This window comes from Schistocerca gregaria, chromosome 2 (assembly GCF_023897955.1).
Source record: "Schistocerca gregaria isolate iqSchGreg1 chromosome 2, iqSchGreg1.2, whole genome shotgun sequence".
Taxonomy (NCBI): Eukaryota; Metazoa; Arthropoda; class Insecta; order Orthoptera; family Acrididae; genus Schistocerca; species Schistocerca gregaria.
In genome coordinates, this window is record NC_064921.1 from 317,417,842 (window position 1) to 317,443,859 (window position 26,018).

Consider the following 26,018-nt stretch of genomic DNA (forward strand, 5'->3'; position numbering starts at 1 on the left):
ACATTTTTATTGGGATTTCTCTCTTTGATGTTGGCATAAAAAGGCAAATATTCTTCTCTAAAACAAAAATCTTGGATAAGGATGGTGAATATTGTTTACACATTAAATAACAGGTACACAGTAATGCACTAATTATCACCTGTTGATTTGTACACCATATTTCCTGGCAAAGCAGATGTCACACAATGATTGACAGAACTGATTTCCTTAAATCTCATATCGGCTGGACTGACTTAGATGATTCATCATGGATTTGCGTCTTGAGATGATCCTCATGAATAACAGACTTGTCAAAAATTACAAATTGCTATTGCTACAATGGCACACTCTTACGCTGCAACTTAACAATGCATTCTCCCTGTAGAACGTAGAAATATTTTGAATGACTGCCACTAAATTTTCCTCTACTGTTGAAATCAAAAAGAAGAACATGTCTAAATGTCAGTTTTTTTTTATCTGACAGTCAATTTTCTTTACCTCTTGAATATCACAAAGATTCTTCAAAGCACAAAATTTACAATTTGTTTATAACCTTAGCTCTCAAAACAATGAATGAAATACTGTGTTCTGACAGAACATGGTTACGGTATAGGTTAATAAGCTTTTCCAACTGAAGTCAGTATCCATAATTTTTTTTGGGTTGGAAATGACAGTATTGTAAAATGACAAATCGATGTTGCTGCTGTCATTCTATCAGAGTATCAAATACTGCTGGGGCAATGCAAATTCAACATCCTGTCTTTGCTCCTATGTTGATAATTTCTTATAAGAAGCATAAATAAAAGTCATCACAAGACTGGGTGTCAATAATGGAAACATAGTGAGCTGATGTTCTTCACTGACTGGGATTTGAGATGGAATTTTATTGACCCACATTTGTAGGTTAAGGAAAGAGTTATTTTTGTGACAGTGTTGCTCCTGTGATGTTTGGTGGCGGTTATGTTGCCGGGGTCAGTACACTGTGTGCCTTCACCTAAGTGTTAATGGCTGTGCTTTACAGGACAACCATGTGAGTGTAGTCAGTGTCTATGCTGGTTACTGCACACAGCCAAGACAATAATTACTTACAACCATCATTAAGGTTGGTTCATGATAGTAGGCTGCTTGACTGTATTGATCACTTCTCTTATTTTTCTTTTGATGTTAAACGACCATCTAAAGATTACACAAGCCTTCAAAAACCATACAAGCTTCTGCATTCATTTTGGTATTCTGACACTGTGGATAAACTGTGTTGTCGAAGCCATGTATGACATTTGTGCTTCTTTAGCCATATTTTGACAGTTTATTGCTCTCTATGATGTACAACAATCTGCAGTAAGAACTGTCATCACAAAAGCAACATCTATGGCTGACGTCAGAAAGTTTACAAGGTGTACAACTTTGCTTCTGCCATTTGCCGATAGGTTGTGATAACGGTAAGTAACGGTCGAAAGAAACAGATTGCAAACGTCAGGCAGTTAGATTGGACCTCAGTCAACGTAACCTCCTCCAAACAATAGTTGATTTGTGTCAGCATCATAAAGTTGTTCTTGTTTGAAAATGTCAGTTTACAAGACTAATTCTTGTCATTTGGAGGAGATGTTACTGTTTTGTTTCAATATGAAGAAAACAGTGGCCGAGTCTCATTGAATGCTCTCAAGTACATATGGTAAGGACACTATTAGTGAAAGAACGTGTCATGAGTGGTTTCAATGCTTCAATAACAGTGATAATAACATCGTAGACTGCCACAGTGGTGAAAGAGAGAATGTTTTCAAAGATGCAGAATTGGAGACATTGCTAAAAGACAACTCGCATCAAACTCAAGAAGAATTGGCATGATTAGTGGGAGTGATACAGCAAGCCATTTCAAAATGTCTCAAGGCTTTGGGCATGATTCAGAAAGAAGGAACTTGGATCCTGTGTGAGCTGAAACCAAGAGAAGTTGAACGGTGTTTGTAAACAGTTGCTTCAGAGGCAAAAACCGAAGGGATTTCTGCACCACATTGAGACCGCGGACGAAAAATGAGTTCATTATGATAACCCTAAATGCAAAAAATCATGAGGATATCCCGGCCATGCCTCCATGTCAACGGCCAAACCGAATATTCAAGGCTCCAAGATCATGCTCTGCATTTGGTGGGACCATCTTGGCATCATGTACTATGAGGTGTTAAAACCAAGTGAAACAATTATAGGTGCTCATTATCGAATGCAATTAATGCATCTGAGCAGAGCATTAAAACACAAATGGCCAAAATACAGCATTGGCCAAAATACAGCATAAGGCACAATAAAGTGATTTTGCAGCATGACAACACTCGACCACACATTGCAAAAGTGGTCAAAATGCACTCGGAAACATTAAAATGGGAAGTCCTACCCCACCCACTGTCTTCTCCAGACATTGCTCCCTCTGACTATCACCTATTTAGATCACAAGCACAAGGCATGGCTGACCAACATTTCCGATCTCATGAAGAAGTCACAAATTGGGTTGATTCGTGGATCGCTTCAAAACATGAACAATTTTTTCGATGCAGGATTTGTACACTGCCTGAAAGATGGGAGAAAGCAGTGGCCAGCAATGGAAAATACTTTGAACGATACATGTGTAGCCAATTTGTTTTATTAAAGCCTCAAATGTTGGGGAAGAAATGGCAGAAGCAAAGTTGTACATCTTGTATAATTTTTTTGTTGCTGTGGTAGATTGCTTTATTGCCCATCTGGTGTAGATTTTGCCCACATGGTTTGTAGTTTCCTGCATGAGGGCTATAAGAGTGATGCACAATTATTCCAATTCCTCTACTCTGTAACTTATTTTTAGTGGGCATGATTATCATTGATGGTTTCTCCACTGAATCAGTTTGCTCTGAAGAGGTACCATAGAGAAGCGGTAAAAATTTTGTGCATGGCTCAGATAACATAATAAATCTGCAGTGGCAAAATATCAGAATAAATGTAAATATGAATACAAACAGTTTCCTGCTGAGGGCGACTGCAGCTGAAGTAATCCATGTTTCTGAAATAAACTATTTTCAGCCATACTTGAATTATACAGGAACATGACTTGTTTTGTGATATTGAATCACATCTCCAGGTGTATGTCTACAAGGCAGGAAACATACAATCAACAGTATGATAAAACAAATACCTGTTCTAATAATCTATGCTCATAACAACCAATGTGGAACACTCATACATCAGTAAAACATTTAAGCCCTGGTATGGGAAGGGGGATGACTCAATCTCCTCAAAATAAAATACTCTTACCCGCAACAAGCAGGGCATAATAGTTCAAATTGACCAGATGAAAAACTGACATGTTAAAAGCTTGTTTACTTACAAAGAACAGAGCAAAATAAGAAAACAAGAAAAAGCAAAAGCCCCAGCTAACAACACTGAAAGCCCATGGCTATGAAAACTCACTTCACATCAGGACGCAGTGGACAGCAATCTTCCAATCGCCTCACCGTGTATAGGGCCAAGTGATAGTCAATTTGCTCATTTGGAGGGGTCTTAAACTACCATACACATAGCAGGGAAAGTTACAAATATTTTCACACATATCCAAATATCATGAGAATGATTGAGGCCCCTGTTACATGGCATAATCATACAAACTACAAAATACGTCACCGTACAAATCTTTTAAAACCAGGTAGACCAGACTCAAGAGCATAAAACCAACAAGCCCAAGATCGATAACCAAGAAGCTGAGCAACTGACATTATGTCCTTGAAAGGCAATCAAAGTTCGACAGTACATTATAATGTCTTAACTCCACCTGATTGTTAAGGTGTGTTAGGGGTATAGCTTTGGACTCCACATAATTTAAATCTCTTCCAGAATGATTAAGATCTGACCCTTTACTTCTCTGTGTAGGAATTTTTCAACTACTAGTTACATCTGTTATGGAGGGACCAGAATCATGTAAGTGACTATTTAAAGTATATTTTGAATCTCAGGCTCTGGTGTACTCAGGACCTAATACCAAACCCTCTGCCAGTCTGCCTCACATACCTGGTAGGATAATTGTCACAACTGATGCAATATACACCAGTAGCATCATACTTTTCACAGGCTACCTTCTCTCTATTTACAAGTCTTTGACCAAGCTTCTGTGGGATAAAGAACGCTGGATTATTCTGTTTTGTCCTTAACTTTTTACCTACTTTCTGTGAAATTGTGCCAAAGTATAGTATCCTATGATAATCAATGAACTCGTCTCCCACTTCATCCAACCTCGATAGTGTGATTTCATAGCCAGTTGACTCCTGCCTATTCCTATCAAATTCTTTTTTTAAGCAGTATACCATTATGAATATTCATTAGATCATCAGAATCGTATCCACTGACATGTGCAATGTGCAGAACACACTGAAAGTCTTGATCATGTGCCTCCTTGGACAAGGGTACACTGTGAAGGCAATACAACATTCACATCTGAAACCAAATCTATACTCTGCAAACTGCTGTGATGAGCATGGCAGAGGGTATGTTTCATTGTACTAGTTGTCAGTGTTTCTTCCTGTTACATTCATGTATGGAGTGCGGGAAGAATGATTGTTTAAATGCCTCTGTGCATGCAGTAATTATTCTAATCATATCATCACTATCCCTCTATTCCTTTGTGAGCGACACGTATAGAGTTGTAGTACATTCCTAGAGAAATCATTTAAAGCCGGTTCTTGAAACTTAGTAAGCCAGAATCCTTGGGGTAGCTAACATCAATCTTCAAGAGTCTTCCAGTTCCTTTGTATCTCTATGACATTGTGTCATCATTAAACAAACCTATGACCATTTGTGCCGCTCTTCTGTGTATACGTTCAACATCCCCTGCTAGATCTACGTGGTATGGTTACCACACAGTTGAGCAATATTCTAGAATGGATCACATGAGTGACTTGTAAGCAATCTCCTTTGCACACTGATTGAACTTCGCCAGTATTCTACCAATAAACTGAAGTCTATCATCTGCTTTACTCACGACTGAACCTGTGTGATAATGCCATTTCATATCCCCACAAAGTGTTACACCCAGGTTTTTGTATTAGTTGGCTGATTCCAACAGTGATTAATTGATGTTATAGTTATGGGATAGTATGTTGCTTTTTTGTTTTTGTTTTTCATTTTGTGAAGTGCAAAATTTTACATTTCTGTACATTTAGAACAAGGTGCCAATATTTGCATCATGCTGAAGTTGTATCAAGATGTGACTAAATACACTCCTGGAAATGGAAAAAAGAACACATTGACACCGGTGTGTCAGACCCACCATACTTGCTCCGGACACTGCGAGAGGGCTGTACAAGCAATGATCACACGCACGGCACAGCGGACACACCAGGAACCGCGGTGTTGGCCGTCGAATGGCGCTAGCTGCGCAGCTATTGTGCACCGCCGCTGTCAGTGTCAGCCAGTTTGCCGTGCAATACGGAGCTCCATCGCAGTCTTTAACACTGGTAGCATGCTGCGACAGCGTGGACGTGAACCGTATGTGCAGTTGACGGACTTTGAGCAAGGGCGTATAGTGGGCATGCGGGAGGCCGGGTGGACGTACCGCCGAATTGCTCAACACGTGGGGTGTGAGGTCTCCACAGTACATCGATGTTGTCGCCAGTGGTCGGCGGAAGGTGCATGTGCCCGTCGACCTGGGACCGGACCGCAGCGATGCACAGATGCACGCCAAGACCGTAGGATCCTACGCAGTGTCGTAGGGGACCGCACCGCCACTTCCCAGAAAATTAGGGACACTGTTGCTCCTGGGGTATCGGCGAGGACCATTCGCAACCGTCTCCATGAAGCTGGGCTACGGTCCCGCACACCGTTAGGCCCTCTTCCGCTCACGCCCCAACATCGTGCAGCCCGCCTCCAGTGGTGTCACGACAGGCGTGAATGGAGGGACGAATGGAGACTTGTCGTCTTCAGCTATGAGAGTCGCTTCTGCCTTGGTGCCAATGATGGTCGTATGTGTGTTTGGCGCCGTGCAGGTGAGCGCCACAATCAGGACTGCATACGACCGAGGCACACAGGGCCAACACCCGGCATCATGGTGTGGGGAGCGATCTCCTCCACTGGCCGTACACCTCTGGTGTTCGTCGAGGGGACACTGAATAGTGCACGGTACATCCAAACCGTCATCGAACCCATCGTTCTACCATTCCTAGACCGGCAAGGGAACTTGCTGTTCCAACAGGACAATGCACGTCCGCATGTATCCCGTGCCACCCAACGTGCTCTAGAAGGTGTAAGTCAACTACCCTGGCCAGCAAGATCTCCGGATCTGTCCCCCATTGAGCATGTTTGGGACTGGATGAAGCGTCGTCTCACGCGGTCTGCACGTCCAGCACAAACGCTGGTCCAACTGAGGTGCCAGGTGGAAATGGCATGGCAAGCCGTTCCACAGGACTACATCCAGCATCTCTACGATCGTCTCCATGGGAGAATAGCAGCCTGCATTGCTGCGAAAGGTGGATATACACTGTACTAGTGCCGACATTGTGCATGCTCTGTTGCCTGTGTCTATGTGCCTGTGGTTCTGTCAGTGTGATCATGTGATGTATCTGACCCCAGGAATGTGTCAATAAAGTTTCCCCTTCCTGGGACAATGAATTCACGGTGTTCTTATTTCAATTTCCAGGAGTGTATTTATGCAGCTTCTCTCAGGTAGTACTTCATTATAGATAACTCCATGATCTGCAAAATGCCTGATTTTACTATTAATATTGTTTGCAAGGTCATTAATATACAACATGAGCAGCATGGGTCCCAACAAACCTCACTGGGGCACACTTGAAGTTACTTCTACACCTGATGATGACTCTCCATCCGAGATAACAAGCATCTCCTCCCTATCAAAAACTCCTCAATCCACTCACAGATTTCACTTGATACCCCATATGATTGTACTTCTGACAATAAGCACAGGTGTGGTTCTGAGTTAAACGCTTTTCAGAAATCAAGAAATACTGCAACCACCTGGTTGCCTTGATCCAAAGCTTTCAGTATGTTATTCGAGAAAAGTGTAAGCTGGGTTGGTTTTCACATGACTGACATTTTCAAAATCCATGTTGGTTGGCACTGAAGAGGTCATTCTCTCAATCAAAATTGCTAAAATATGCAAGACCAATGAAGCACTGTTCTGACTGTTGCAGGTAACAATGCTCTTTTCTATTTCTCAAAATCTAATTCATTTAAAAGCAGCCACCTTGTATGCAAAAGGGTCATTAGGACTGCAGTATCCGTCATTGTACCTCTCTAAAAATGTCAGACTCAATCTTGTATCCTATAGAGAAATTTTTAGATCTAAGTAAAGTATTTATGAGTAAGTCTGAAAGTGATATCAGTGCTCTGCTTCACACCTATACTAGTAAAATTGTACTATTGTGCAGATACATAGACAACATATTTCTACTGTAGAATGGTTCTAAGGGGGAAGGCTGCGATTTTGTTGATAAAGTGAATGCTATATGTGCAAAGGTGCAGTTTACCAAAGAAAACAATGAGAGGATGGCTACCTTACTTAACTCCAACAATTTCAGTATAGGATGCAAGGACTGACTACAACATTTTTAGAAATGTTACAGTGACAGATACTGTTCTACACCACAATTATAATCACCCCTTTGCATACGTGATGGCAGCTTTTAGGTCAATGTTGTCCACCTTTATAGTGTACCCTTGTCTAAGGAGGAACATGACTCGGAATTTCTGTGTATTCTGCATGTTACACATGACAGTAGACATGATTCCAATGATTAATGAATATTAATAATGGATACTGCTTAAGAAAGAATACACTAGGTAAAAGCAGAGGCCAAATGGTAATGAAATCATACGACAGACATTGTAGGAAGGGGAAGATGATTTCACTGGTTATCATAGAATACCATACTTTGGCGGGACTTCACAGAAAGTAGGCAAAAAGTTATGGATGAAAAAGATAAAGCCAGCATTCTTCATCCCACAGAATCTTGGTCAAAGACTTGTAAATAGAGAGAAGGTAGTCTGTGAAAAGTTGACACTACTTGGGCATACTACGTCAGTTGTGACAGTTGTCCTGCCATGTATGTGGGGCAGATTGGCAGTGGGTTTGGTATTAGGTTCCTACAACACTAGAGTCTGAGGAATTCAAAATCTACTTTAAATAGTCACTTATGTGAATCTGGCTTCTCCGTAACAGGCGTAACTAATAATTTAAAAGTCCTACACAGAGAAGTAAAGGGTCAGACCTTAAACATTCTGGAAGAGATTTAAATTATTTGGAGTCTAACGTTATACCCCCAACACACCCTCAACAATCAGACAGGGTTAACACATTACAATGTACTGTCTAACTTTGATTGCCTTCCAAGGACATAATATCACAGTTGTTCAACTGCTTTGTTATTGATTCCTGACTTCCTGTTATATGCTCTTGCGTATGGTCTATCTGGTTGTAACAGCTTTGATGCTAAAGGTTTTACAGTTTATGTGGGTATGCTGCGTAATGTGGGCCTCAGTTATTCTCATGATATTTGGATACATGTGAAAATGTTTGTAACTTTCCCCATTTTGTGTATGGTGGCACTAGTGCCCTTTGTAGCACACATGAGCACATCAATTATCAGTGTCACCCTGCAGGGTTGGGCATTTGGAAGGCTGCTCCCTGGTAGGAAATGAGTTTTCTTAACTGTGGGTTTTCAATGTTACTAGCTGGGTTTTAACCTTTCCTTGTTTTCTTATTTTGTTCTTTTCATTGTAGGTAAATGAGGTGAAAAACTGTTTTCAGCTAGTTAATATGAACTGTGACGCCTGCTTGTCGCGAGTAACAGTATTTATTTTGAAGAGGTTGAATCCCCCTCCTTCCTTATCAGACGTTAAATGTTTTACTGACATATGAGTATTTCATATTGGTTGTCATAAGCACAGATTATTAGGAAAGGTATCTGTTTCTTATCATAATGTCAATTGTGGGTTTCCTCTCTTGTAGATGCACACTCTGAGATTTGATCTAAAATCATAAAAGCTTTCCTGTGAACATTCATACACAACTGAAAGTGATTTATTTCAGAAATTTATATATAAAAAGCTTGAGGAGGTTACATGTTACCTAGGCAGTGTTGTATCTTTGAAAGAAAGATATGAGAGGAGAGCAAGTTAGTCTAGTGGACCACCAACATGAACAGTTATGATGGCTGCAATCTTCTGTCATCTATGTTTCAAGCTGCAACATGTATACAGACAGACTGCACAACAAAGTTTGTCTCATAACATCTGGCTGTAAACATTTCTGCAGAGGAACACATTGTACTGATCCATCTTAAGCACAAGTGCAATGTCACATCACAAAAAATGCTCCTCCTGATTCACCAAAGTGAGCTACTAAAATTTCCTAGTAAATTATAATCAATAATGACAAACTCAACTGAGGAAAGTAATAACTTATAGGACACAACTGTTGATCACAGCTTACTGTCAGGAGCAGAAATGTTCAGAATTGCCAATAGATACATAAAAACAAAAGTTATGACTCTGTTCTATCTTTCAAAACAAACAGTTCCAAAAACTAGGATAGTGTTGCCACATTTACTTTTATGTTTTCGAATTTGCAGTACTAAATATTTTACCTCAAGAAGGTAAATAATGACCAAAAATTTTGTCTAACAATTTATCAATAAAAAAATATTAGTTACTATCCTACCACTCCTGATATTCAGCCATACTGCAAATATTATTTGTGTGGCTTTTAAGGAACTATAGGGCTAGAGTAAAGATATATACTAAAGTTAATGTCGCATTACCTCAGTAATTACTTACACTGATGAATGTCACTCTTTGAAACACTGATTTATTAGTTTATGAGGTCTGTAACCCCAAAGATTTTTTTGTGTATTGAATATTTAATAATGAATAAAGGTGTTAATAACTTACATATTACTGTGACAGAATGAGAATAGGTTAAATCTCGGAAGCGTAGTTCACCAAGCTATAATTGATATGCCAAGAAATGAAGCTTTCAGAGACTTCATTCAGTATTTTCCTCTCAGCACTACTTGAAATATCTTCACCAAACAAAATGGTGGGATTTTAGTCTTTCAGTTCTTTGTAACTCAGAAAACAGTGCATTTCCTTGAAAGTTAATCTAGTTCAAAAGTAATTTTTACATTACAGATTAGGCCAGTCGGATCATATCACTTAATCATCCATAAGTGCACTGCAAATCCTTATTAAGGTAGTTCTGCATGCGTAAGTACCACTACTCTTTGTATTCAAGTCAATTTCAATAAGTTAAGCCAAATTATGGTGCTTGTAAGTAAATGCTGAGTATGATAGCTGTAACACTCACAGCTGTAATTACAGTAATAAGCTCCAGTTCTTTGGGACATGAGAACTGTTTACACATCCTATCCAACTGAAAGACCTCTTTTATCTCAGGATATTTTACTGATAATGTATTCATTTTACTGATAATGTATTCAAGAATACATGTTAAAATAATAAGTTAATAACTGTTCTTCATATAAATGTATACATCATAAAAATATCAAATAAGAAACAAGATGCTGAGGCTAAAACAAAAAACTGTCATGTAACGGTTGACTACTCTCATGTATGCATTATAATTCTCTCCAAAAATATGCATTTTTCTAAATATAATTTCACTAAATTGCATGTTCAAGTTTTTACCTGTTTTTACTAGGACTTTTCTTCTTTTTCTCTTCTTTCTCTTTGTAATTTCCTTCATTGACTTGTTTCCATATACCTGTCTTGTTTACTTCTTCAGAAATATTAATTGAGGCTAATGGAATCTTCATTATATTTCCATTTGCTAATGGTATTTGTAGATTTCCTGACTGACCAAATTCCATTGGCTTTCCCTCCTGAATTGGAAAAAAAACAAATGATTCATATGAGCTGTCAGCAAGTAGAGAATGAAGAAGTATTTACGCAAGCACTAAAAACTTTAGTAATGAAGTAGCTGTTACCTGTGGTTGTTCTCACAAATCAGTAGTTTTGTTACAAGTGACAATAACTAAGTAGGCTATTGTACATGCAATAATGTCAGCTGCCCTCACTTGTCTGCCTGTTTGGGTGCGCGTAACCCCCCAATTTCCTCTCCTCCCCCCATCACGACTATCACAATGCAAGACGCAATTATACATACAGCATTGCTGCTAAATGGTGTGCGAGGAGGGGCATGGGCAGAAGTGCATATCTGTGACGCACTGTGCTACTGAAGTAGCTATACATTATACAACATGTATATTATGCAACAAATTTAATAATTTTAACATCGTTTATGTTCACTGATGTAGAAAAAGATAATTCATTTCCTATTTCAACCTCTTAGGTTTTTTTTCTTTTTTTTTTTTTTTTTTTGGGTTGGGGGGGGGGGGGGGGGGCAGCCTAAGTTCTTTCTCAGATTTCACCAAAATCTGTAAAGCAATTTAGTCACAAAAATTTAACAGACAGAGTTACTTTTGCCTTTAATAATATTAGTATGGAAGTATGGATTAAACAAGTTGAGGATTCTATAAGCGTTGTATTCATTGTGTTGGATCATGTTACATAGAACATATCAATGAATAGAAGCATTTTTGCAAACATAATAAAGATCAGCTTTTTCAAATAGTAAATATTTTTCCCTAATTCACATAATATTCTCCAAATCAATAAATATCTTATACTATGCACACTCTAAAGTATCTTACATTCTTCCTCAGTGTTCAAACCATCTCCATATCACATTTCATCAAAATAGGTTCAGTGGTTTAGTCATGTAAAGGTAAGAAATACATTTTACATTTATATTACTAGTATGGGAGTATGTACTTGGCCACTGAGAAATCCATCCAACGATTCATAAGCTAAGATATTCTGTTAATCCAGTCCTTACAGTTAGGATGAAGAAATTGACAATGATGCGAAGTACATTAAAAATGTTAATGCATAATGAACCCAACACACTAGGGAGCAAATGTTTCCTTTACTGTCATCTGAAGATTTTGTTTCCCAGAGTGGAGGAAAATAGTATGACTGGGTTTTTACGATCACTGCATTTTTGTTACAAAGCATGTTCAAGGAATTTAAAAATGGAAGTCAATGAAATGTGAATCAAAAGATAAGTGGAACTCACAGAGAAAATAATAAATAATAGGCAAACATATAATTAAATAAACCATAGAAAGATAAATATGAAATGTATAGGAGTCCAGATGTATGAAGACAGTTGAAAACACAGGAGAAAACAAGCAAATGGACACACACATGAACCAATAAATGAAAAAAAAAATAGAATACAATTTTACAATTTCTCAATTTTTATTCTTGTCTTACTTCTGTCTTATCTATCGTACACTCTCCTTCTCTGCCTTTTGTCCACATTGATGTTCTCTGTTGGCCTGCTTAAGCCCTGTAGCATTCTTCAAGCTCTTACTGTATTGTCATGTAGCTGTCTGACTACAATTATAATGTTAATCCTCCTTTTATGTATTTTACTACAGTTATATTCTTGCTATGACCATGAAATTCTACAAATGATGCAATGATGTTTTGTTATGTTTTAGTTACTTATATAATACTTGGACCCTTGATGCAAATTTAAAAGATTCTTCAGCATCTGAGTACATGATTAAATGCCTTTTCAGTGTTCTCTCTGTCCCACTGGTATTGAAGACATAGTTGCTGTCTTTAGGTTAGAGAGCTACCCAAGCATCTACATGCTTACATCCACAAAGATAGTCATTAACATTAAGTGCATTACTTTCATTTAATAATAATAATAATAATAATGCAAAGGTCAGAAGTGAGTTTATGGTCTGGTATCCGACTAGCATCGATGTCCTTAGAGAATGAATACATGCTCAGAACAAAGTAGTTCAGGTGAAGAAACAAGCATCACCTTATTCAAGTAAGACTTCTCATCTCAGTGGTTAAAGATATCCAAGAAAGACCTAAAACTGGGAAGTCAGATGGGAATAAAAGTCCACTTTCCTAACAAGTATGTTGTTTCACTCAATACAACCTTCTCAACTTCTAAGGAGTTTTGCTGAGAGAATCCATTTTGAGATGTGAATCTTTCTGTTTCTCTGTTATTGATCTCTTGTATCCTGCTATTTCTTTGTATTTAAATGAAAGACTGACTAATGTGGCTGTTTTGAATGTAGCCATTCTTGATGACAAGTTACTGTTACTATCACTGTCAGTCATAGATAAATAGAGATTATATAATGCATCTGTAAACTTTTGTCATTGCATTGTAACGCTACTCTCTCCAAAATGTTGAAAGCTTTACCTGTGTTCTCAACTATAAACATGATTTAAAGGTTTTATTTTAATTACTAAACACAAATTCTTTTGCATAATTTTTTGAATTTCTCAGTGTCCTCTTCACTGTGTTTTAACTTTTCATCTGTAATCTTAACTGAACTGTCACTAAACGATGACACTTTCATTTTGAGATTTTGGAGCTCAGTCTTTAAACAGAAATCACATTTGAAGAGTCTCAAACATTTTATTGAGTTTTTCTGACAGTGGCCAACTTTATCTACTGACCTGGTGCAAATGCAGTGGAGTATCTGTTGCCACAAATGCTGTGATAAAATAACTTTTTTTCATTACAGAGAGGGTCATGTAAAAGCAATTCTTGGATTACCAGCAGCTTACCAACACATCATCTTAATGTAAACTCATTGATACATGCATCAGTGAATGCTCTCAAACCATTTATTAAAAGATCTATTATTTGCTTTCCTTTGACATACACTTAGCAATGTTTAACAAGCAGAAAATCAAAAAGAGATACTCAACATTTTCTCTAAGCTTTTTGCAAGAAGAATGAAATCACAACATTATACTTGGCAATGAGAAAGTTTTCAGATTCTGTAAAGCTCATATCACTCTCTCTGCAAGCAGCTGCATTGTCATACCAGAAGAAGATCATATCCTGGGCTACCTTTATTTGCATTCTTGTTCATCTGTACGTTGCATGTTTCCCCTATGGTGACTTTTGTAATGTTCTTAAAGAGAAGTTGTGATAGGTAGATTTAGATACATTAATTGTTTGAAGAGATTTAGGGAAACCACTGAAAAGCTAAGTTTTGTTAATCAGAGCTGGGCTGGATTTGAACCCCTATCCATCCAAACGTGAGTCCAATGTGTTATCACTGTTCCATCTTGCTCAATGTTTATGGTCTTCATGACAACTGGCAAATCAGTTTCACAAGTAGTGATAGGTGCAGGAGATTTGCTCTCCTGACAGTCTCTGATGATGAAAGTTTTATTTCTCAGTAGCTGCAAATTTTCTGGATCCCTAATGTGAATTTAATCTAAATGAGAATTTCCTTCTTGCCATAATTTTCTGACTTAAAGACCTGGTTGAGCAAGATCGAAAATTTTCCTTCTAATATATCAAATGGCACTGTTTCCATCATCCTACCCACAAGAGAGCTTTGCTGAACCTCAGAATCATAGAACTACAAGCACATTGGATGAGAAACATTTCAGTACTGAAAAAAATTATCTAAGTGCCAGTTTGAGACAAAAATGGCTAGCAGGTACATGAAACATAAACCAAAACTCAGTCAATCAACACAAGACTACCACACAATGTTCCTTTTATTCTGTGGAGCAGTATCAAAAAAACTGGATGGTCTGAATCAGATGAAGGATAAGACCATCTTTTGGTCTCCTAAGAAATTAAAAGAGAAGTATGAAGGATAGTCATGGTCTCCACACACCAGTTGTTTACAATATTCCTCATGACTGTGACAGTAGTTAAGTGGGACAGTTAGTCAGAATGTTTCACAGTTGTCTACTGGACATCAAATACAAAAATCTATAAATGCCTGCTTTTGTAGAATACAGCCCTACAAATAAGCAATACATCTTGCTTGAGGAAAGGTGTATTCTAGCCCATACTTCAAACTAATGAGAATCATTGATCAAAGAGGCCATGGAAATTAAAATGTGTGTCAACAACTTTAAGGGAGATATGAGTGGATTCATTACAGGTGGTACAGACAAGCCGTTGTGTGAATTACTTTTGAACACATTATACGAAAACTGTCTTGAGCAGCCAACGCGTAATGGAAATATTTTAGATCTGGTAGCCACGAACAGACCAGACCTCATCGACGGTGTCAGTGTTGAGACAGGGATTAGTGTTCATGATGTTGTCATTATGACTATGGTTATGAAAATTAAAAAGTCAGTCAAGAAGGCTAGGAGAGTATTCTTACTAGAAAGAGGAGTTAAGCAGTTGTTAGCATCCCACTTAGTAAATGAATCGACTTCATTTACTTCCGGTACGATGGACATGGAAGAATTATGGGCAAATTTTAAACACATTGCAAATCACGCATTGGTCAAGTATGTGCCAAAAAAGTGGGTTACGGATGGAAAAGGCACACCATAGTTTAACAGCGGAATTCGCAGAATGCTCAGGAAGCAAAGGCAGTTGCACTTGTGGTACAAGAAAGATCTGGAGAATGAGGACAGGCAAAAGTTAGTAGAGATTTGAGCTGCTGTAAAAAGAGCGATGCATGATGCATGAAGCATTCAACCATTACCACCGTCATACCTTAGCAAAAGATCTGAAAACCCAAGGAAATTCTGGTCTTACGTAAAATCGGTAAGCGAGTTGAAGGCTTCCACCCAGTCAATCACTGATCAGTCTGGCCTGGGAACAGAAGACAGCAAAACGAAAGCTGAAATTTTAAATTTAGCATTTGAGAAATCTTTCACGCAGGAGGATCGTACAAACGTACCACCGCTTGAGAGTTGTACAGATTCCCGTATGGAGGACATAGTGATAGACATCCCTGGGGTTGTGAAGCAGCTGAATGGGTTGAAAATAAATAAATCACCAGGTCCTGATGGGATTCCAATTCGGTTTTACAGAGAATACTCCATTGCATTGGCTCCTTACTTAGGTTGCATTTAACGCAAATGTCTTGCCCAACGTAAAGTCCTGAGCGACTGGAAAAAAGCGCAGGTGACACCTATATATAAGAGGGGTAGAAGGACGTATCTTCAAAATTACAGACCAATATCATTAACATCGGTTTGTTGCAGGATTCACAAACATATTCTCAGTTCGAATATAATGAATTTCCTTGAGACAGAGTAGTTGCTGTCCATGCATCAGCACAGCTTTAGAAAGAATCGCTCCTGCGAAATGCAACTCGCCTGTTTTTCACATGATATCTTGCAAACCATGGATGAAGGGTATCAGACGGATGCCATATCCTTGACTTCTGGAAAACGTTTGACTCAGTGCCCCACTGCAGACTCCTAACTAAGGTACGAGCATATGGGACTGTTTCTCAAATATGTGAGTGGCTCGAAGACTTCTTAAGTAATAGAACCCAGTATGTTGTCCTTGATGGTAAGTGTTCATCAGAGGTTAGGGTATCATCTGGAGTGCCCCAGGAAGTGTGGTAGGTCCACTGTTGTTTTCTATCTACATAAATGATCTTTTGGATAGGGTGGATAGCAATGCAGCTAACTCTAAATATAGATAAATGTAAATTAATGCAGATGAATGGGAAAAAGAATCCTGTAATGTTTGAATACTCCATTAGTAGTGTAGCGCTTGACACAGTCATGTCGATTAAATATTTGGGCCTAACATTGCAGAGTGATATGAAGTGGGACAAACATGTAATGGCAGTTGTGGGGAAGGCAGATGGTCGTCTTCAGTTCATAGATAGAATTTTGGGAAGATGTGGTTCATCTGTAAAGGAGACCACTTATAGAACGCTAGTGCGACCTATCCTTGAGTACTGCTCAAGTGTTTGGGATTCCTATCAGGTTGGATTGAGGGAGGACATAGAAGCAATTCAGAGGTGGGCTGCTAGATTTGTTACTGGTAGGTTTGATCATCATGCGAGTGTAACGGAAGTGCTTCAGGAACTCGGGTGGGAGTCTCTAGAGGAAAGGAGACGTTCTTTTCGTGAATCGCTACTGAGGAAATTTAGAGAACCAGCATTTGAGGCTGACTGCAGTACAATTTTACTGCCGCCAACATAGATTTCGCAGAAAGACCACAAGGATAAGATGAGAGAGATTAGGGCTCATACAGAGGCATATAGGCAGTCATTTTTCCCTTGTTCTGTTTGGGAGTGAAACAGGGAGAGAAGATGCTAGTTGTGGTACAAGGTACCCTCCGCCACGCACCGTATAGTGGATTGCGGAGTGTGTATGTAGATGTAGATGTAGAGTTATGCACTCAGCAATGCATGGAATCATGCACTTGACACCAAAAGACTGCGTGGAAGTATATCCTGTAGTATGCATCATAATGAAAACAAAAACACACTAAATGATTTATCATTGGCACCAATATAGTTTCTGGCAGCAGCAGGGGCAAATACATTATTTACATCTTCAGACAGTGGAAAATCCAAGATGGCATAATAATAATAATAATAATAATCTGAAATGGGTTGAATGCTACTCACCAGAGAGGAGCCACTGAGTTGCAGGCAGGTATTTTTACGGTATATTTAAAAGCAGACTAAGCTTTGGACAAGTAGCTTAGTCTACTTCTGAATGCACTTTAAATGTACCTGCCTGCCACTGAACACGATGAGCAGCAACTTATCCTATTTCATACTGTTGTTATTTACATTACTTCTTTGACAGTCAGTTGTTTTTGTGATGAAGACAATGGTAGATATGATGTAGCCTTGGGTTTTCAATAAGTAAACCAAGGACATTCAATACAACTACTCATATGAAGCAATCATTTTTAAGGGGTCTTGGATCCATAGACTTCTGCATTCACTTTACATCTCACATTTGATTCCCATAATGAGAGTGACAGTTTTATTACTGAAGTAATATGGAATTCTGTTCCATCACAAATGACAGCAATATCTAAATAATATTCTGTTAAGGAACAGTAACTGTAACCTAACAAACCTGTTTCAACTTTGTTTTCAATTTCATTTTGCCCTCTGTCAGACATTTTACATCATTAGATAACAGGTTAAGACAGCAAAATTATTTAGTCCTTTATGAGCTAAATGGTAATTAATTGAAGAGTTGAGAAAGTTAATTACAACACCAGGAGAAAAATTATGTTAATCAACATTGGTTTTGAATAGTAATGGGTTATTTAGGACAACAAAAATTACATCATGCATTATACTCAAAACTGTATAATAAGCTACCACAGAAAATAAAAGAAACAGATAAAATGTACTCCTTTAGGAAAAATCTTAAGTTGTATTTGTAGGAACTCTGTTTTTACACGATAAGTGAATTCCTTAATAAAAACAATTGTAAATAACTTCTGTCTCACAATGTTTCACAATATGTAATCTTTTGATAAGGAGCAAAAATGACTGTAAATAAATTATGCCTCACAATGTTTAACTACATGTAACGAAAACTGTGTAAATATGCAGATGTACATAAACTGACAACATACATACATTTTAAAATGTCTATGGATTGCTAAATAAATACACAAATTTTGCAGCAAAAATACATAATCCTTAAATGTGTGCACAAGAAGACCACGAATGAGTTCTCTGTATTAGTCTTACTGCCTTCGTCTGTGAAATTAAAATATTTTGCCCTACATAATGAGGTGCCTCCCAATGTAATTACATGGGACATTATTTAATAAAAATAAGAAAAATACATAAACTTTGATTTGTTTCTTCTCAAGACCATAACTAGTTATGTTGTTGCTAAAATAAGTTTCTTGAGAGACTTAAGAAATAAAAAAATATATTATTTTCAATATAAGAATCAAACTTTGAAACCCCTGTCTTTGTTATTATGGAAAGAGTATATAGAGGGATCACTAGGATGTTAAATAGATGAAATTTTGATGTTAGAATCTTCAAAATACTAAGAGGAATAAATGTAGCATTTGTCTCTTAAAAAAAAAAAAAAAAAGCAAGGAGAGAAAGGGAGAGGGGAGCGAGAGAAAGGGAGAGGGGAGCAAGGGGAAGGGGGAGGAGAGAGGGGGGCAAGGGGAAGGGAAGAGGGAGGAAAGGGGAAGGGGGAGGGGAGAGGAAATTAGGAATCAAAAGAAGATTAAGGAGTGTAGATACTGTCTTACATACATAAAACATCATATACAGGTCAATGAAAAAGTAGAATGCAGGATGACAGAATCAGTCTATGAAAAGGACGGAAGAAGCCTTATACAAATCTAGCATCCAGTCTCATTGATCTCCATCTGTTGTAAAATCCTAGAACTTACTCTGTACTCAAACACAACTGGTTCCCTCAAACAGAATTACCTCCTCCATGCCAACCAACATGGATCTCAAACCACTGAACATACAAAACCCAACTTATGCTTTTCTTACATAACCTCCTGAAAGCCTTGGATCAACAGAGGTAAGCAGATGCAGTATTTCTTGACAGCTGAACAGAATTTCACTCAGTACCATTACAATTCTTACGAACAAAATTACAGTCATATGTGGTCTCATACAAAACACGTGACTGGATTGAGGATTTCCTGGTAGGAAAAACACAGGATGTTATCTTGGATGGAGAGTCAGTGATAGAGATATAAACAACTCCACTTGTACCATGTTGGGAACTCTTGCTAAGCTCATACATGACATGGCAGACAGAATTAATAGTAGGCCTAATTTCAGTCTACTTCTTGCACATATTGTAGTTTTCCACAATGATGTACCATCTGAAAAATGCTGCACAATCGTTCAATCAGATCTTGATAAAATTCCAAAGTTTTGCAAAGTTGGTAACTTACTCTAAATGCTAACGAACACATAACTGGCACTCCACAACACACAAAAACTTAGAATCTCATGACTACAATATCACTGAGTCACAAATGGAATCAATCAACTCATAAAAACACCTAACTGTAACAATGTGTAGGGATATGAAACTGAATGATCACATAGGTTCAGTCATAATAAATCATTTGGCAGACTTGTATTCATTGGTAGGATACTAGGAAAATTCAGTCAGTCTACAAAGACAATTGCTTACTCCATCTGCACAAGGAGAAGCAGTATGACTGGCAGCTTTTTTTTTTAACCCAGAGAAGAATGTCATAGAAGTGCTGAAAAACCTGAAGTGGTAGACATTTGTAACCATTTGCACTGTAGTTAGCATCTATCTTCATAGTTTCATGAGCCAGTATTAAGTGAGGAAGCTATGCATATATAACAAATCCTTACATATCACTCTTGTAGGGAAAGCAAAGACAATGCTTGACTGATTACAGTGTGCACAGTGGCAAGCACAGTGGTAGATTCAGATGTAAAGCAGTGTTGCATGGACCACAAGATATATGGAAACTCAAATCTGGTGCTTCCAGTTTGAAATGCTAGAGTTCTTTTATTGGGAACAAGAGCAAAATTGCAGTAAATAAAGGCATTAATGAGTGGTAAAAGTTCTTAAGATGCGAGAAGATAAATGACACACTGCGTTCAGGACATATCTTTCAAATCATAATCTTTTATCCTACACCAGTGTGTCTTACTGACATGTTATGTTGAGTAACTTATTCCTTATCTCTGTTATTCTCATTCTTTTGCCTAGTATTTAGTTCTCAGAGCACAGCAAAGCTACTGCAACTTATAGGATTTAATTTCCTTTCTGTACATTATATTTGGGTTCTTGTTGTTTTAAGACTGACTAGTGGGAAAAAAGTAGGAAAATTACACACACAAATTTTTACACAAGTTGCTATTTTGCATAAAATGTGAATCATTGTTCTTCAACTGAAAACGATGTTAACCTTTATAAGGATATGTTATGTCTTTAATAAACATTTAGTTCTCACTTTTAAAAGTGACTTACATTACCAGCCAAGGCAACTGATCTAGAGCAATCTCATTTGTTATATAATTACTTGTATACATTTTTATGTAGTGAATATATTTCCAGAGTGTCCAGTTTGATAACAAACTAAGCTGGGGACAAATATTGACAACCTGATAGCAACAACCCCATTTAAATTTTTCATAATTACAGATTGGAATGAGTGGTCTGTATTTTCTCTGAAGAAATTTTTAACAGCAAAGGTCATATTCAATAACATTTATTCCAGACTATCATCATCTGATCATCAAAAGACTTTGTGTTGTAAATTCTGTTCTGTTAGGACTGTGTTATGCAAGCAATGTGGACATTATGGTGGATAATATGTAGTAATTCCACACAGGTTTGTTAAAAATAAAAACAGGTTTGTCACAAATGCATCCAATATAGCTTGAAGAAAGCTTCTTTTATGGAAGTTTTTTATTGGCTTGATCATGTGCATGTACACTGGATTACTAATTTCATAAGGATGAAGCTGTGATCTTCAGATCCATAGAGTACAGGTTATGAAATCAAATTGTGCAACAAAAAGTATGGTTATTGATTGATTGATTTATTTATTGATCCATTTCATCTACAGCTGCACAATGTGCAAGAGATATTTGGATTTTTTTTTATTATACCATTGTAACAGACGCTCTTTTTATTATGAGTCTGTTACAATAGTACAAATACAAATGTGCGGTTTATTGCACAGCATGATTTCATAACCTTTAGTCTGTGGATCAGAAGACAGCAGCTTACACCTGTTGAAACCAGTAATCCTGTGTACATACACATGGTCAAGGCGATAAAAAACTTCAAATCAGAAGTTTTTTTTCAATGAATTAACTGATTGCTCTTCAGCCAACAATGTCAAGTATTACCAAATAATACAGTTAAAAGTCACCTTGTTAAACTAGGGATGTGCAGAAACATAACATTCCACTTATGCTTTGTGTAACACTTCACATTTGTACATATGTTTACACTGAGGTGACAAAAGTCATGGGAGAGCGATATGCACATATACAGATGCCAATAGTATCACATATACAAAGTATAAAAGCTCAGGTCATTGGTCGAGCTGTCATGTGTACACAGGTGATTCGCGTGAAAAGGTTTCCGATATGATTATGGCCGCAAGACAGAAGTTAACAGACTATGAATGTGGAGGTAGTTGGAGCCACGCACATGAGACATTTCATTTTGGAAATCATTACGCAGTTTGATATTCCGGGATCCACAATGTCAAAAGTGTGCTGAGAATACCAAATTTCAGGCATTGCCTCTCACACGGACAACGCAATGTCCCACTGCGTTCACTTAACGAGTGAGGGCAGCAGCATTCGCGCAGACTTGTCAGTGTTAACAGACAAGTGACACTGCAGAAATAATCACAAAAAGTCAATGTAGGATGTACAATGAACATATCTGTTAGCACAGTGTGGCAAAATTTGATGTTAATGGGCTGTGGCAGCAGGTGACCAACGTAAGTGCTTTTGCTACTAGCAATACATTGACTGCAGTGACTCTCCAGGGATGGTGTCCATACTGGTCGGACCCTGTCACCTGGTCAGATGAGACCCCAATTCAATTGGTAAAGGCTTATGGTAGGATTTGAGTGAAGTGCAGACCCCACGAAGCTATGGACCCAGGTTCTCAACAAGACACTGTGCAAGCTTATGGTCATTCCATAATGATGTGGGCTGTGTTTATACAGAATTGATTGGCTCCTTGGTTTCATTCAGCTACTTGGAGACCATTTGCAGCCATTCATGGACATCGCGTTCCCAAACAACAATGGAAATTTATGGATGACAATGTGCCGTGTCACTGAGCCACAATTGCCTCTGATTGGTTTGAAGAACATTCTGGACAATTAGAGCAAATGAATTGGCTACCAAGATTTCCCAACATGAATCCTGTTGAACATTTATGGGAGATAACTGAGGGGGTATTTTGTGCACAAAATCATGCACTGGGGCCACTTTCACAATTATGGATGGCTATAGAGGCAGCATGGCTCAATATATCTACAGAGGACTTCCAATGACTTGGAGTCCATGCCATGCAAAGTTGCTGCACTATGCCACACAAAAGGAGGTACAACATGACATTAGAAGGTATCGCTTAACTTTTATCACCTCACTGTATGTTCACATGAAATATTGAATACATCACAGATCCACATTCTTTGAAAGGATTCTTTCAAACATTTATGTTTGCATTGTGTCATCTTTGTCTGCCGACACTAGGTGAATGGTAGTTTACTTTTTATCTTTATCAAATCCTAATTGTATTTTCTACTCTCTGTTCCATACAGATATGTAAAATAAGTTGTATTTTACCAACAGCATCTGAAATGTGTAACTTGAGAAGTGGTAACTAGCTTGAATGACACTGCATCTCTGTATGTAGAGTAAGATTTTCATTTGTAAGCCCTTCCCCTATTCCAAGGGTAACATTATTACAATAGCAGACAGAAGTAGTTTTTAAGCTAAAGGTTTTGTAGTCTTACATTCCTTGATTTGTTCCATTTTGATGGAGGGTCATCTTATACTAGGAACTGCACGATATAATGTGAAGGAGACCGAGTTGTTTCAATACAAAGTCTATTTCTAGCTACTACTGTACTCACCAGTAAATACTGTATGCAGAAATTACAATGAAAAATATATGCTTCTGAAGTTAATTATTTCCTTCTATCCACACATTTACGTAAAAATTACAGTGTAAATAAATTATTTACAAAGAAGATTTTACAGCTCCCAGAATTGAATCTGTATCTTTCCAACTTACTCCACAGTCCTTCATCTGTAATTTTATTACTTTTTATTCATATTCCACTACTACTACTACTACTACTACTACTACTACTACTAACAAGTATAGTGCATTGTTTTTATTTTCAAGTTCATTTCCATTTTATTTTCTCCCACAGATATCTGCTGCTGTTGTTTTTTTACTGCCTCTGCTTTCGACTTCTCTTTAATTACATGTACTTTATTGTCCTCCTTTTCAGTTCTATCCTATTGTGGGTAATCTACACTACTATTCGTGACGTCTCTTTCCCTTCTGTTCGATATGTAATATTTCTTACTTTCATATTCAGTCTACTAACGAATCTCTGTGTCAATTTCCTTCATCTTCTTACCCACACCCTAGAACCAGAATTGAGGTTGACATTCCAGCTTAATCCTTAGTAAGTCAGATTTCTTGCAATTGCTTTCCCTCTGTTGTGTCAAATGGAAGAACTGGCGAGATAGACTATATTGTGAGCTTATCAATGTGCACCAATTTTTGCTCTCTGTAAGCAGGTGTTTCCCAACATTTGTTTTAGAATATAATTTGATTAATTTTGTAACAAGTGCTTTGATTCCTCAAGCTCACTTATTCAGGTATTCGATTAGTACAAAACATTGCAAGTCTTCACTATCTTTCAAATCCAATTAATGGTCGTCAGTCACAGCTCAATAAGGATATTCAGTCTTTCAGTTAGTCCCAGTAGTTCCTACTATCTTCTAGAAAATGCTAAGCCTTTCACATTCCAGGTTATTAATCTATGTCCTCCCAGCTGTGACAGAAGAGCAACACCTTTATGCACAGAATCTAAAACCAATGTTTGCAAGGTTCAGATTAATTATTTTTGGCAAGGTAAAATGCTGCCAATAAACTCCAACTCTTGAACATTCTCAGAAACAAAGTATTTGAATGGCTGAAACAACTTAAACAATTTCAACTATTTTACTCTCTCTCTCTCTCTCTCTATCTCTCATTGTTGTCTATGAAGGGATACTGATATTTTAATTTAATCTTGCTCCTTATCCTCCAAATTGGCAAGAAAAAATAAAAATATCAGACTTTATTTCTTTTGCAAAACATTTTAGTTCACTGGAAAAGAAGTGATTACAAACTTCTACATTAACCTTTCTGCAAAAAATGGTTTTTAAGAATTCCTGTCAGTTACATTCATAACAGAAAGCTCAGTTCACTCATTTGATATAGCATTGCCTGTGAAAAGCAAAGATGTGTTTCCAAGACTTGGTGTAGCATACGGTTTGTATGTGATGTGGTCCAGTACCAGGGAACATATGGTTGAAGTGTCATTCACTAAACAAATCCTAAAATAAACAAACATTTCTCCATCATACTTTGTCTTTGATAGGAATAAGGAAGATTAATTTTTAACATCCCATTGACACGAAAATCATCAGAGAGGAAGCTCAAGTTCTGACTGAATAAGAATTGTCCAAGAAATCAACCTGGCCCATTGAAAGGAAACATCCCAAACTTTGCCTTAAGTGATTTAAAATAACAATAGAAAACCCGAATCTAGATGAACAGAAGAGAATCTGAACCCTGCTCAACATAACCAGAAGTCCAGTGACTTGACCGCTATACCACTTCACTTGGTGTTGCTCGCAGATGTGCTAATCCTGCAGGACAACAGGAGATCCTGTACAGAGTTAGGAACTGCTGGAGTAAACCACTATTAGGCTGAAGCTGTAAGATAGAGAAGGAAGTACTGCTATGTCCAGTTGCTTATTTGGCAGCATCGTACTTTTGGAAAGCTAAGGTTTGAGTTAGTAATCTAGTTTAGCACACAATTTGAGTCTATTAACTGGACCACTTTAATTATTGATTATCCCTTTCATCAGTAATATGGCACTACACTCACTTTCACTTTTAATGGTGACAGAGTCATGTGATTATTCTGAAATGTATAGTATAAAAATTTACTGTGAATTCAAAAACTTTATTCTGGTTTATCATAATTGCATTTATAGCTAATTTGTATAACTAACACTTATAACACATTCAGAAGTACTGATCTGCTTATTCAGTATCACTAGTTGCTATTTTTTCAATAGATCAGATCATGTATTTGTAAGTTAACCTGTTAATCCATCTCCTCTCACGTTTCAACATTTCATCTGCCTGCATGTCTTAGCTCCTCACAAATGTTGTTTCATTCACTGTAAACTCTTCAACAGTTTAACTTTATATATTGTCTGAGCTATTAATTAAAACATATTTCAGTACTGAAAGGAAACCTTTGGAAGAAGTCAATTTTGCCACTGTTGTGGTAAATGCTTAGAAAAGATGGGAAGCAATTTTTAAAGCTAGAGATATTTCACTTCCTAGTTTACAAACATAATAATGCAAAAAGTCCTTATGTCATTCACCTGGTAAGAACATGACACATTCTAATGATATTTTCAAATCATATTTAGTAATACTGT

General features: G+C 37.6%; 1 protein-coding gene across 19 annotated transcripts in view; it reads right to left on the minus strand.

Moving 5' to 3' along the window:
- The window catches only part of LOC126336946 (sodium bicarbonate cotransporter 3), a 1,595,930-nt gene that overhangs the window by 38,438 nt on the left and 1,531,474 nt on the right, over positions 1-26,018 (minus strand). For all 19 annotated transcript variants that reach the window (XM_050001142.1, XM_050001133.1, XM_050001132.1 and 16 more), the window contains one exon: positions 10,654-10,847. In XM_050001142.1, the coding sequence (XP_049857099.1) occupies positions 10,654-10,847 (194 nt within the window). The remainder of the gene's footprint in view (positions 1-10,653; positions 10,848-26,018) is intronic.